Genomic DNA, 14,951 nt, shown 5'->3' on the forward strand with positions numbered 1-14,951 from the left:
CAGGAAATCCCCATATTGGTCTCTCCTTGACAGGTGACATCGTACGCTACCGGTGCCTCCCTGGATTTACCTTAGTGGGGAATGAAATCCTGACCTGCAAACTTGGAACTTACCTGCAGTTTGAAGGGCCGCCCCCAATATGTGAAGGTAATTGCAGTGAACCATGCTTTAGAGTTTCTCCAAAACAGAGCCCCTGTTTTCCTTTCTCTGTGTTCCCAGCCCCTGCCCGTAAAGTAAGAGGTCACTTGGCAAATGTTGGAATGAGTGAGTGAGTGTTCTAGGTAGGTTCTCTGCCCTGCTTCTAGATCCAGGGCTTTGAATTGGCCATAGAGGCCTTATTTATTTCTGTTCTTTTTGCTTTAAAAAAAAAAATCTTGGCCTTGTTGGAAGGTAGGTGGGATCTTAGTTCCCTGACAAGGGATTGAACCCACACCCCCTACATTGGAAGTGCAGAATCTTAATCAGGGAAATTCCTTCCTTTTTTCTAACTGACACTCCCTGGAAATGGAAGGAGGTCATGGGACCTCTGGTGGGAGTTGAGGCTCACACACAAACCTTGCCTTACTGGAGTACAGGTGTGTCCAAAACCCTGTGTGCTGAGCTAGGCAACCAAGAGACCACAGTTGTCTTTATTCCAGTGGAGTGACTTGACTGAAGGTGGATGTGCTTCACCAAGTTACCCCAGCTAACACCCCAAAACAATACCTTCCACTCACGAGGCATCTGACCTGGGGCAAGATACCTAACTGTCCTGTGCCTAATTGGTAAAATAAGGATAAGACTATTCGCTCAGTCGTGTCCGACTCTTTGCGACCCCATGGACTGTAGCCCACCAGGCTCCTCCGTCCATGGGATTCTCCAGGCAAGAATACTGGAGTGGGTTGCCATTTCCTTCTCCAAAATAAGGATAATGATATTACTAATGTCATGGCCTTGTTATGAGGAATTACATGAGTCAGCAGTGTAAAGCACTTTGGAACTATGCCTGGCCCGTAGTCACTGTTTGGTGTGGCCTCTTATTAGAGTTTCTAGTTCTGCTACTGCTTCTAGTGCTGTTGCCACCAACAGATATTTAGTAGCCTATGGAGAAGCAGGTCAGCTTCTCCTCCATCTCTAAGAAAACAAGAGTAGGGAGAATCTGTAATATGGATTGTTAGCGAGGAAGAGAGGGACCACAAGCCCCAGAGTCAGGCTGCTGATATACTATTTCAGTCGAGCTGACCCATCCACATACCAAATGACCAGCCCCCAATTACAGTGAACTTTAGTCTTCATCGTTGATTAGCTCCAGCCCTAGTTTCTCATCATCTCTGGCTCTGTTTCTATGTCTACGTGGCTCCAGTTTTCCTGCTTTACTCCCCATTCTCAGCCTCATGCTTTCCTCTGGGACTTGGTGTCATGCTGGCTTCCCAAAGTATGACCCTTCATAGTCTCTTTTTGTAACAACAGCTTTATCAGGGTATAATTCATATGCATGCAGCCCATCCACTTTAAGTGTATGCATCAATGGTTTTTAGCACCTTCAGGGTTTTGCCACCATTGTCACAATCCATTTTAGAACATTTTAATCACCCCCCCACAAAAAAGAAGTCTTGCAGTCAGTTAACAGTCAGTTCCCATTTCTTTCCAGCCCCCTCAGATCCAGGCAATCACCAAACCAGTTTCTGTCTCTGAATTTGCCTATTCTAGGTTAATATAAATGGACTCCTACAATGTGTGGTCATTTGTGACTGCCTTCTTTCATGTAGTATAATGTTCTAAAAGTTCATTCATGTTGTAGCATGTATCAGCACTTCATTCCTTTTTTTTTGCCCAGTAATATTCCATTGTGGACTTCCTCCATGACTCAGTGGTAAAGAATCTGCCTGCAATGCAGGAGCCACAGGTTCAGTCCTTGGGTTGGGAAGATCCCCTGGAGGAGGGCATGACAACCCACTGTAGTATTCTTGTCTGGAAAATCCCACAGACAGAGGAGCTTGGTGGGCTACAATCCATAGGGTCGCAGAGTCGGACACGACTGAAGTGACTTAGCACGCACACATTCCATTGTACACATACCACATTTCGTTTATACACTCATTGATGATGGGTATTTGAGTTGTTTCCACTTGTAGCTATTATGAATAATGCTGCTATGAGCATTCATGTACAAGTTATGTGAAACATACGTTTTCGTTTCTCCTAGGTATGTATCTAGGAGTGGAATTGCTGAGTCATATGGTAATTGGTAACTCTATGTTTAAGCTTTTAAGGAACTGCCAGAGTATCCTCCATAGTGGCTGAACCATCTTCCATTCCCACCAGCAGTGTATGAGGGTTTCAATCTTTCCATGTCCTCTCAGTTATTATCTGTCTTTTTAATTACAGCCATCCTAGTGAGTGTAGTGGGTACCTCATTATTGTTTTGATTTGCATATTCCGATGGCTAAGATTTCCAGCATTTTTTCATGTGCTTATTGTTCATTTGCACAAAGAAAAGTCTATTCGGATCCTTTGCCCATCTTTGATTGTTATTTATCTGTTTGATTATTGAGTTGTAGGAGTTTTTATATATATTCTAGATACAAGTCCTTTATCAGATGTGTGATTTTTTTTTAAAAATGTCCCATTTTGTGGGTTGTCTTTTTACTTTCTTGATGGTGTTCTTAGAAGCACAGAGGTTTTTAATTTTGATGATGTCCAATTTATGTATTTTTTCTTTTGGTGCTTGTACTTTTTGTGTCATATCTAAGACTATTGCCTAATCCAAGGTCAGGAAGATTTATGTCTATGTTTTCCTCTGAGAGTTTATAGTTTTAGCTCTAACATTTAGGACTTTATCTGTTTTGAGTTCATTTTTATATATAGTGTGAGGTAGGAGTCCAACTTCGTGATTTTGTGTATAGACATCTAATTGTCCTGGCGTCACTTGCTGGAAAGACTGTTCTTCCCCCATTGAATTGTCTTGGCACCCTGTCAAAATCAATTGACTATGAATTGGGGTTTTAAGACAATTTTTATTGGAGTATAGTTGATCCACCATGCCAGGCTAGCCCCAGGGACACAGAAAAGTAAATCGAAAGGTTTATTTCCTGATCCTCAGTTCTATTCTCTTGAATCTATCATTATGCAAGTACTCCACCATCTTGATTACTGTAGCTTGGTCATACATTTTGAAATCAAAAAGTGTGAGTTCTCCAACTTTGTTCTTCGTTTTCAAGATTATTTTGGATATTCTGAGTCTGCTGAATTTCCTGAATTTTAGAATCAACTTGTCAATATCTACAAAGAAATGAACTGAGATTTTTATAGAGACTGAGTTGAATCCATGGGCCAGTCTGGGTCTCACTGCCATCTTAACTATATTATCTTCCAGTCCCTTAATAGAGATCATTTTCCATTCATAACCACTTCATTGTATAACTTTCTTTTATCTTTTGGCTTATTCTTCTCTTTTCTGCCTCAGATAATGCCTTTCCAATGAAGTCCTAGTCTTCTCTGACAAGGATCAGACATTTTTCTGTTATCTTGAAGGCTTGCTATGGCAACATAGAAAATTTGGTGAAATTCAAACCTAAAAAATCTACAGTATAATTATAGAATATCAAGGATAAAGAGAAAGCATTATATTTAAATATATATTTATCTTTTCATGGATAAAAGCTAAATCAGACTCATAGCACTATTGAATCAAAAATAATACCTACCAAAAGATAAAATGCAGCAGGAAATATAATTGTAAACTGAAATTATAAACCCAGCTAAATTATCAGTTAAGAGTGAGAATGAATTAATGAAATCTTCAGATACACAAGGACTAAGTAGTTACTGCCCTACTAAAAGCATAATTAAAGGATACACTTCAGTACATTACTCAATAACAAGCAATCCCCACATCTCAGTGGTTTAACACAACAAAAGTTTATATCTTCTTCAAAAAATTTTCTGAAATCCAAATAACTCTATAGAGCTGCTAACTCCATGATCCAGGCTGCTTGACTCTTGTGCTGCTGTCTGAAAACTAGGCCCGCTCTTCCAACCTCCGTTGCAGCAAAGGAAGACAGAAATGGACATTCGCATAGGGGCTTTTCACTTCCTCAGCCCCAAAGTGACACTCATGGTTCTACTCACATCTCATTGGCCAGAAATAGGCACATAGATGGAAAGTGAAGTTTTTTATATGCTCAGGGAATAAAAGAAAATGTGATATTGGTAAACCCCAGAAATATCTACCACATTTAGCAACTATCTGTTTAATTATTGAGTGGTAGGATTTATCTATATATTCTAAATGCAAGTCCTGAATCAGATGTGTGATTTTCAAAAATTATTTCCCATTTTGTGGATTGTTTTTTCACTTTCTTAATGGGGTTCTTGAAGCACAGAAGTTTTTAATTTTGATGATGTCCAATTTATACATTTTTTTCTTTTGGTGTTCAGCAAGAAAATGAATACAGGTAGAATGATTCAGATATAAAAACTAACAATAAGCTAAGAAATCAGTGTTTCTGCACGGACTGCTTGCTGCAGGTCATGCAGTCACAAAGAGTCAGACACGACTGAGCGACTGAACAGCAATAACAAGAAATCAGTAAAATACATTAGTAGATATGTTTATGTAGACTGTAGAAAATAAAAAATCAGAAGACAACTGGACAAATAAATTACACTGGAGAACTTATTTAGAAGAAAGAAAAAATGAGTTAAGGACCCTTTCTTGCTGAGGAAAATCATAAATATTGATTAACCATGTACATTATTAAAAATATATACATTTAAATACAATGTTTAAACTTATACATAGTTTTCTTAAATTATGTATGCCACAGTATGCATACATTCTAAATCCATAATCGAAAATAATGAGAGTAAAGAAAATTTGATTAATACAATGCTTGCATCTCAGTCATTCAGTCATGTCCAACTTTTTGCAACCCTGTGGGCTATGGCCATCCAGGCTCCTCTGTCCATGGGATTATCCCAGGCAAATACCAGAGTGGGTTGCCATTTCCTCCTCCAGGGAACCTTCCTGACCCAGGTATCGAACCTGTGACTCCTGTGGCTCCTGCATTGGTAGGCAGATTCTTTACCACTGAGCCACCTGGGAAGCCCTATGGTTAATCCAATAGGAAACATTAAAGGAGAAATTTTTTTTAAATCATGGTTAACAAAAATTGCAAAAAATAAGATAGCAAAACTAAGTGCAAATATATGTGCAACCATGATAAATACAATTGAATCAAACTGCTAATTAGAGATCAGAGATTTTTAGATTGGTAAAAATTTCAAAGTCTAGTTATAGGCTTTCCATGAACTTAGAATTGAATATCTTCATTTGCCTCTCTAGGGTATCATTCATCCCTGATCTGAAACAAAATATTTTTTAAAAAAATAGATAGCAAGTACTGACCTCTAAAATCTGGTGTAGCAAAACGAATCTTAGACAAAATAGAATTTAAGGCAGAAAGCATTAAAGGGAATAAAGAGGAATATTTCATGCTGATAACACAATTTATCAAGAATATGTAAGAGTCATAAATGTCTCGGTACCTAACAATAGTATTGAAATATATAAAGGAAAAATTCATAGAATTACAGGGAGAAAGAGACAAATTCACAATTATGGTGGTAGATTTCAACATCTCTGTCAATGACCAAGAATAAGCGATTAACATATTATTTGTATAATACGGTTATATTGATGAATTTTTGTTGCAAAACACCATGCAAAAGTTTAGAGGCTTTAAAGAGTAATTATTTATTTGCTACAAAAGTTGCACTTTAAATATAAATACCAGATAGATATGAAATATGAAAGAAGAGAAAAAGATACATCATAAAAATGGTAAACATAAGAAACATAAAGAAATTTCAAATAATACTGCAAGCAAGAAGTATTACTAAAAATAGAGATATTTCAAAATGACAAATAGGCTAATTTCATTAAAAGAGATATATAAGTATATATGCAGATGATAAAGCAAATTAAAAACACATGAAGGAAAAACCAAGAGGAATGAATGTAAAAAATAAAGACAAACTGCAGAATAAGAGAAGATATTCAGAGTATGCATATTTTTAAAAAGGCCTTGAATGTAGACTACGTAAGGAACTTTTACAACTGAGTAATAAGACAATCCAATGAAAATATATGCAAGAGACTTGAACAGACACTTTGTAAAAGAAGATAATGAACGGCCAGTAAATATATGAAAAGATGCTCAACATCATTAGTCACAAGGAAAATGCAAATTAAACCATAATGAAATATTACTGTGCACCCACTAGAATAGCTTAAATTTAAGACTAACAGTATGAGGGTTAGAAAAAATGTGGAGCAGTTAGAATTTTCATATGTTGCTGGTTGAGATATAAAATCTTTATGGTCACTTTAGAAAACTGATAGAAGTTTTCTTCTGAAGATAAATGCATCTACCCCATCACCCAGCAATTCTACTCCTAGTTATTTACTGAAGAGAAATGAAAACCCATATCCATAATAAGACTTTTATATTAATTTTGTAATAATCCCAAACTGGAAACAACCCCAATGTTCCTCAGTAGAATCAATAAGCAAATTGTCCCATGATTGCTAGAGAGCAATAAAAACAAAGGAACTGGTGATACATAGATCAGCATCAGTCGACTCCTACAAAAATGACATTTAGCAAAAGAAACCGGACCAAAAAATAATACATATGTGATTCTATTCGCATGAAGCTCTGCTACAAGCAAAACTCCTCTGTGTTTATAGAAATAGCACCACTGATTCCCTGGAGCATTGGGGCAGATCATACTGTTTGCAAAGGGACATGAGAGAACTTTCCGGGGCAATGGAAATAATCTGTATTCTGATTGTGGTAGTGGTTACACAGGTGTATACATCTGCCTAAATGCAAATTGTGTACCTAAAATGTGCATTTTATTGTACGTAAATTATTTCTCTAAGAATCTGAATTTAAAAAGAACTTCATAGGACTTCCCTGGTGGTCCAGTGTCTAAGACTCCACACTCCCAGTGAAGGGGCCCAGGTTCCATCCCTGGTCAGGAAACTGGATCCCACATGCTAGGCTGTTTCCTTCTGTTCCTAGTATAATCATAGTCATCATTGCTACAATTTATGGAGGCTATATGTTTCATGCTTTGCATAGATTATTTAGTTTAATACTATAATATATAGTATATATAATATAATCTTAATATATAATGAAATAACACAGTATCATATAATGTATAATATCATATCATATATAATCTTAATATATAATTACATAACATAACATATATATGTGTATATATGACATTTGCTATAATACAACAGCACTGTAAGGTACAAGTTATCTTTCTGGGCTGGCAATGGAGAAGCATTTGCACAGAAAGGCAGTAATTTGTTCAAGATCACATAGGCAGTAAGTGACAGAGATGGACTCTAAATCCAGGTGTTCAGTTCAGTCGCTCAGTCGTGTCCGACTCTTTGCGACCCCATTGACTGCAGGATGCCAGGCCTCCCTGTCCATCACCAATTCCCGGAGTTTACTCAAACTCATGTCCATTGAGTCGTTGATGCCATCCAGGCATCTCATCCTCTGTCGTCCCCTTCTCCTCCCGCCTTCAATCTTTCCCAGCATCAGAGTCTTTTCAAATGAGTCAGCTCTTTGCATCAGGTGACCAAAGTATTGAAGCGTCAGCTTCACATCAGTCCTTCCAATGAATATTCAGGACTGATTTCCTTCAGGATGTACTGATTGGATCTCCTTGCTGTCTAAGGGACTCTCAAGAGTCTTCTCCAACACTACAGTTCAAAAGCATCAATTATTCAGTGCTCAGCTTTCTTTATAGTCCAGCTCTCACATCCATACATGACTATTGGAACAACCATAGCCTTGACTAGACTCAAAATCCCATGTGCTTACCTCTGCCCTATACTCTGTACAAATCAAATCCAGTTAACTCTTGGGTTTGAGGATGCCTTATCGTTGTCTGTATGTATGTATCATCCCCACATGTGAGTTAACAAGTGACTCCAGCCAACTGGCCAAGCCTGAGTCTCAGCAATGCAGTGGCACTGACACAGAATCAGAGACCAACTCACACCACGGAGCAGTATAAGGAGGGGTGTCGGAATTTTGCTTGATGTGCTCAAATGCCGGCTGGCTTTCCAGTGGTTGTCCTCTACCCCAGGGACGAGCCATTGTGTTGGCATCCGTTCCACCTCCATCCCACATACCTGGTATTTCTCTTTCTTTCTCCAAGTGCACTGCCCAACGAATGAGCTTCTGACGGATTCCACAGGTGTGATCCTGAGTCAGAGCTACCCTGGCAGCTATCCCCAGTTCCAGATCTGCTCTTGGCTGGTGAGAGTGGAGCCCGAATATAACATCTCCATCACAGTGGAGTACTTTCTCAGTGAGAAGCAGTATGATGAGTTTGAGATCTTTGATGGTAAGTAAATTAAATCGTTCCCCGCTGCAGACGGTACCGACTGGCTTAAACCCTAGGAATCTATGACACAGCCTTCCAGTTGGGACTTTCCAGATGTTCCACGCAAGGTCTTTCTCTACCACAGAAACTCCAGTACCATAAAAATTGATGAGTTATATGATCCGAACGATGGGGCTGCTGGTATTGCAACCTGGACCTTCTATAACACCCTCCCTTAAATTTAGCCACCACACAAAGCTGGCACCTTGAATGTTAGCCAGTAAGTGGGTCATAGTGAAGAGTATGCAGCCTCCAAAACCCAAAGAAGTCTACCAAACACTGTGCTTCTTTCTTGGTTGTAGGAGGGTAAAGGTGCAATAACCTGCTCTTTAATTTGGAGGAAATGTCTCAGCATGCCCTGGGCCATAGGACCCTAAAAAGTTCACCTGATTCTTTATAGGATTTCTCTCTCACCCTCTGGAGTACCTGTGTCTTGCAAAGGCATCTGTACTGGTGGTTCCTTCTGGCACATCAGATCCAGTTAATATAATGTCATCCACATAGTAAATCAATAAGCTATGCTGCAGGAAGTCCAGATGGTCCACATATCTTCCTACTACATTATGACAGAGCAGGAGAATTAACATAGCTCTGGGGCAAGACACGGATGTATACTGTTGTTTATTTCATGTAAATGCAAATTGCTTACGATTCTCCTTTCTGGTGGGTATAGAAAAGAATTCCTTGCTAGATCAGTACCTGCATTCCATATAACCAAGGCGACGATAATCTACTCTAATGAGGCTGCTGTGTCTGGCATAGCTACTGCAGTTGAGGCTTCCATGGGGTTAAGTTTCGGAAATAAGACTCCATTTCTTACCAATTCTAGCCATATTTACCCCCGTTGTAACAAAGGAGCCTTGAGAGTCCTTTGGGTTCCAGGTAGCAGCATTGAATTCACATGCTCTGTATACAGAAGTCTTCTAAATATCCAGACATTCCTTTTTCTCCAATATTCAGTTATCTGAATTACTAGTGGTAGGTCTTTTGGGATAAAGACTTGGGGAATCAGCACTGTATACATGGGTGTTGTTTTGCAAGGACCTGTGTCATCAGGACCCAGCCTCTCCTTCAGCCAAAGTATTCTGGCTCAAGTCTCCAAATTATTCCAGTGATTGGAACTTTCTATGCCCTTTTGGTTATATATTCATGATCTGCTTCGTTCATATGTTCATTTGTTTTTGGCTCTCCATCTATCTTGCCCTGATGGAACATCACGTTCTGTGATCCATCTCCATTGAGCCTATAGATCAGGCCCTCCTGGTTGCCATCCCAACTTTGCTGCCCATTTTAGTAATCACCCCAGCCTTTCTCCTGACTGCTCAGTGCTTCCACCTGGCCTCTGCATTTAGGGAAGCCCAGCTCTGAGACAGCATCTCCTCCCATCAGTTTCTGCCTACAGAGGATAGCTATTACTCAGGTTGTTGATGATGCTGGTCCTCACCCGCTCCGCAGTGCATTTCTTATTGCTTTAGGAAATGATGTGTCCCCCAGATCCTTCTGAAGGTCACAGTCAGCTGGTGGGTGTTCTGGTCTAATACAGCAGACCCATCCCAGCATGCCACTTCTCTGAGCCATCTGACCCTTTCCGTCAGAGCTGGCACAGCAGTTCTGATGACTTTCCCGTGTGTAATACGGTCCATCACTTTTCCCACGCTCCCAAGCGCTGTCTCAGCCGCATATGAGAACTATCACTCAGGGCTCTTTGCAGGATAATAAATCCTGTGTTTTGCATTATCCAGCTTTGTACTCTGCAGCCCTTGAATCGGCCCTCTTGGAATGCACTTCCAGGCATTTAAGGTGGAAAAAAAAAAAAGAAGAGGGAGGCCCTTCTGGAAGAGCCCTGGGAAGGAATATTGGGGAGCTGTGTTATTTATGACACTGAGACCTGATGTTTCCTCTAGCTTTATTGCTATATATTCATTCATATTTTTTTTTCCTACCTGGCCGGCCCTGAGCTGTTTTTTAATAGGCACAAGTAAGACGGTGAGGTAGAAAAAGTTCCCAGGTTGAAAACCAGCTCTTCCATTAACCAGCATCTTGACCTTGGGCAGGTCCCAGGATAGCAAATAGATGTCATCTCACCTGCCAACCACTCTGCTTTGGCAGGGACTTCTTCGATCCCTGCTTTAGGGTTCAGGAGGAAGATATCCTCGCGCAAGGCCTGTGGATGCGAGAGAGGAGTGGACAGACCAATGATGGTGCTGAGTTTCGGTCTCAAATCTTCACGTCTTCACTTGAGGAGGGGGAAATGGAAGGCGGTTACGTTTAAGGCATCAAGGTTAGTATCTCTGGTAACCGCAATAGTCTGTGATCCCATGTCCACCATCTTCCCGCAGGGCCCTCGGGACAGAGTCCTCTGCTGAAAGCCCTCAGTGGGAATTACTCGGCCCCCCTGGTTGTCACCAGCTCAAGCAACTCCGTCTACCTGCGCTGGTCGTCTGACCATGCCTACAACCGGAAGGGCTTTAAGATTCGGTATTCAGGTGAGTGAAACATAAGGACTCATGGGAAGGGCCGCAGCCCCTGAGCCCCTTAAGTTTCTCACCCAAAACAATAAGCCATGGGCCACGTTCTCGACTGCGGTGCAGCTTCTCCATGAGCCTGGAGACCGGCAGCCTTTCTCCTCCACTGAGTCTCTCTCACCTATAGCTACAGAGTATCCTTGACATCCCACCTCCCCTCTCTCTATACCTCCCCACTTTTAACCTTTCCTTCTTGCTGCTCCTACTGCCAACCTGTGGTTTTTAGATAAGTTTATCATATATGAGCTAATAATGCCTATAGGTGGTCCTGTCCCTAACACTGTTGAAATGTTAATAAAAGTCCCTTAAAACCAGAAAATCCTAAAGATGTGGGTCTCCAACTGGCAGATATTAGACAAGCAGCAAACAGTGGGCTGTATTCCCAGTCCAGGAGCCTCTCTTGTGCTCTGTGAGCCACGTCTCATAGGCAGAGTCAGATTGAGGGCCACGCCAGCTAACTATCTGCCAGGACACAAAACTATCCTTAGAAAGGTAATGAGGCAGAGAAAATCAAGGTTAACTGAACTCCCATCTGGGGATTACTGTCTATCATTGGAAAGAAAACTTGAAAAACTGCCTGCTGCCCATGTTGCAGGGTAGTGGGTCCATTGAGCTGCTGGCCCGTTCTGTGAGCTTGGGAGCAGAAATGAATTACCTAAGACCATAGCCAGTTCCACCAGGGGCTAGTCCTCTCACAGCACTCTTTCCCTGGCTGCATTTGGCCTGGAAGAAACTGAAAGTCGCTCATTCGTGTCCAACTCTTTGTGACCCCATGGACGGTAGCCCATCAGACTCCTCTGTCCATGGGATTCTCCAGGCAAGAATACTGGAGTAGCTTGCCATGCCCTCTTCCTCCAGGGGATCTTCCCCACCCAGGGATCACACCTGGGTCTCCCACATTGCAGGTAGATTCTTTACCATCTGAGCCATCAGGGAAGCTGCATTTGGCCTGTGTTCCAAACAAATGTTGAGCAAATTTTCAAAGAATATTGATTAAGAGGGATGTCAAAACGTAGCCTGAGTTGCCTCTTGTGTCTCAGTCCATCTCTTTGCGCAGGCTGCCCACTTGGAAGACCAGCTCAAACTTAGCTGGTCTAGCTTTATTGCTATATAAAGCTAGAAATCTTAAGAAACTCTTGAGTAGGGATGGCTCCAGGTGAGGGCCAACCAGGAAAGCTGAAGGGAGCCTGGGAGGAGAAGGAGCTTTACGTTCTCAGAGTCCATTTCCTCTGCAAAGTAGACCCCAATTCCTTTCCCCCCACATACACACGAGAGGGAGGGTGGCTTCACGCCCTTCAGCTAGTTGGGCTGCATCAGCCGCTACTTGAATGATTATTAAACAAGTCACTCAGCCTCTTCAGGTCTCAGTTCTTCTTGGTGGAAAAGAAACCTTAAGCTACTGTCAGGGGGATTCAGGCTGATTTCCTAGCAGCTACTAACACAAAAGAGAAATAAAGCAATTTAGTAGCATTTCACTGTGCCGATTGCTACCCCCTGAACTAGGAGTCATTAAGGAGTTGCCCTTGGCTTGATGTTTTTAAAGATTAATCACATGTTTGTGGGTAATGAGTCACTTATAATACATATGCCACTGCAGAAAGTAAATTAATTACATGGTGAAACAGTGAGTCCTTAATGGAAACACAGGAGAATCTTGTAATTTGCCCATGCCTCTATCACCGTGACTAAGTATATTTTATAACTGAGATTCTTGCTGGGGACTGAGGTAGACCTGTGGATACCACATAAACAGGACGCAGTCGGCAAAGCAGAAGCAAAGGAGGGCGTCTGCCTCGGAAGGGGAGGTTTGAGAACTTCAGTTTCACCAGCTGAGGGATGTAATCACGTAAGAGGCCAGCAGACACAGGAAGGGTCCTGGCGTCTACGTCCTGACTTATCCCGCGCCAGGGATGCTGAAAGCAGATGAACGGGCTTTTTCTTTGTGCTCCTTTGGTCAGCCCTCTTTCCTAGCCTCACAGAACTTCCCCCTGAGGCTCCCTGGCAGAGCTTTGTGTTGCAAGGTCTCTGAGGCTGGGGTCTTTGTCTATTCTCTTCACTGTCGTATTCCCAGCACTTAGAACAGCACCTGACATGTAAGAGACACTTGATGTCTGTCTGTTGGATAAATGAATGAAATAAATTGAAATTGTATGTCAAGGGGAAATGAGGACTGTGGGTTTCACGTCCTGGATTGCCACAACTCCCTCTCCCCCTCCAGCCCCCTACACAACAGAAAGCAGGACTTGGACCATTTACGGAGCACAGAGTGCCCTGCACCAGGCTAGGGGCTTTACAGACAAGATCCCATTTAAATTATCCCAAAACCTATGAGGAAGGCATTGCCAATCCCAACGTTCAGGTGAGGAAAGTGGAGCTAAAAGAGCCTGAGAGATTTGTCTCACGTCACAGACCTGTGGAAAGTTGGGCAGTGGAACTCAAGTGCAGCCCTGACTCCAGAGGCCTCAGCCCTGCAGTCACATCTTTCTGAAACCAAGCACATCAGATTGTTTTCTGTGTCTTTTTGGGAGCTAGCAGGATTTGAGAGCCTGAACTTAGCTGCACAACCTGTGCTGCCTCCAGACCCAAAAAGGTGACCCAGGGCTTCATAGAAACGGTTTCTTTTTTTCTTTCTTCTCTTGTTGTTCCTTTCCTTCTCCCCCTTTCTTTTCCTTCTCTTCCCTTCTCTTTTCCTTTCTTTTCTTTTCGTTTCTTTGGCTGTCCTAGATTGATTGACTGCTTTTCAGTATCGACGTCCTAACTAGCAGTCGACCTGGCAGTGGTGACGATGGGAAGGAGGGGGAGAAGCCATGCGGGGGGTGGAGGGTGGGGGACTGCATGAAGAAGGACCACCTCTGTCTTCCCGCTGCACACGGTCCCTGACCCTCATCTTGCCATGCAGCTCCCTACTGCAGCCTGCCCAGGGCTCCCCTCCATGGCTTCCTTCTGGGCCAGACCAGCACCCAGCCCGGAGGCTCCATCCACTTTGGCTGCAATGCCGGCTACCGCTTGGTGGGACACAGCATGGCCATTTGTACCCGGCACCCCCAGGGCTACCACCTGTGGAGTGAGGCCATTCCTCTCTGTCAAGGTAAGAAGCTGGTGGGAGAGAGGAGACTGGGTGCTTGGGTCCTACCCACAACTTGGGCTTGTCCCAGGACCAATCACTTCCAAATGTGGGATTACTCATGGATGATTAATTCATTCTTTCAGCAAACATGTACTGAGGATCCATAATGTCTGAAGCCCTAGAGATATACACATGTGTAAAACAAAGCCTCAGTGTTTTCGGAGCAGAGAAGGAGATGATTGTTGTTGTGCAGTTGATAAGTCCTGTCCTCTTTGTGACCCCATGGACTACAGCATGCCAGGCTTCCCTGTCCTTCATTCTTCCCTGGGGTTTTCTCAGATTCATGTCCAGTGAGTCAGTGATGCTCTCTAACCATCTCATCCTCCGTCGTCCCCTTCTCCTCCCACCTTCAATCTTTCCCAGCATCAGGGTCTTTTCCAGTGAGTCGGCTCTTCCCATCAAGTGGCCAGAGTATTGGAGTTTCACCTTCAGCATCCGTCCTTCCAATGAATATTCAGGACTGATTTCTTTAAGGAGATAGATATGTAGCACAGAAATGCAAGAAGGAAGGAAGTGCTGTATCAGGAGTGCAAACGGGGTTGGGGGAGCCCAGGGGTAAGAGGGGACCTACCTGCTCCTCGACAGCTAGGGAATTCCCACAAGAGGGGTCACTTGGGCTCATAGGACAAGAGAAGTCAAGAGCCAGGCACTGGCAAGGAAAGCTTTCTAGGCAACAGCAAGAGCATTTGCAAAGCCACAGACAACAAGAGAGATCACAAAATAGGCCACACAACTGACGGTGTCTGAAGCAGCGTGCCAGGTAGCAGAAGACGAGCTGCGGGGGGAGCAGAGTGAACAGTGACCACCGCCTGCGAAATCAGCAGTGATCAAGCGCCTGA

The 14,951-nt window shown here is 42.6% G+C and overlaps 1 protein-coding gene across 1 annotated transcript in view; it reads left to right on the plus strand.

Annotated features, from left to right (window-relative positions):
- The window catches only part of CSMD2 (CUB and Sushi multiple domains 2), a 275,213-nt gene that overhangs the window by 192,914 nt on the left and 67,348 nt on the right, over positions 1-14,951 (plus strand). Inside the window, 4 exon segments of the mRNA XM_070362524.1 lie at positions 34-147; positions 8,233-8,421; positions 10,800-10,946; positions 13,885-14,073. Of these exon segments, the coding sequence (XP_070218625.1) occupies positions 34-147; positions 8,233-8,421; positions 10,800-10,946; positions 13,885-14,073 (639 nt within the window).

Source organism: Bos mutus, chromosome 3 (genome assembly GCF_027580195.1).
Source record: "Bos mutus isolate GX-2022 chromosome 3, NWIPB_WYAK_1.1, whole genome shotgun sequence".
NCBI classification, from domain to species: Eukaryota; Metazoa; Chordata; class Mammalia; order Artiodactyla; family Bovidae; genus Bos; species Bos mutus.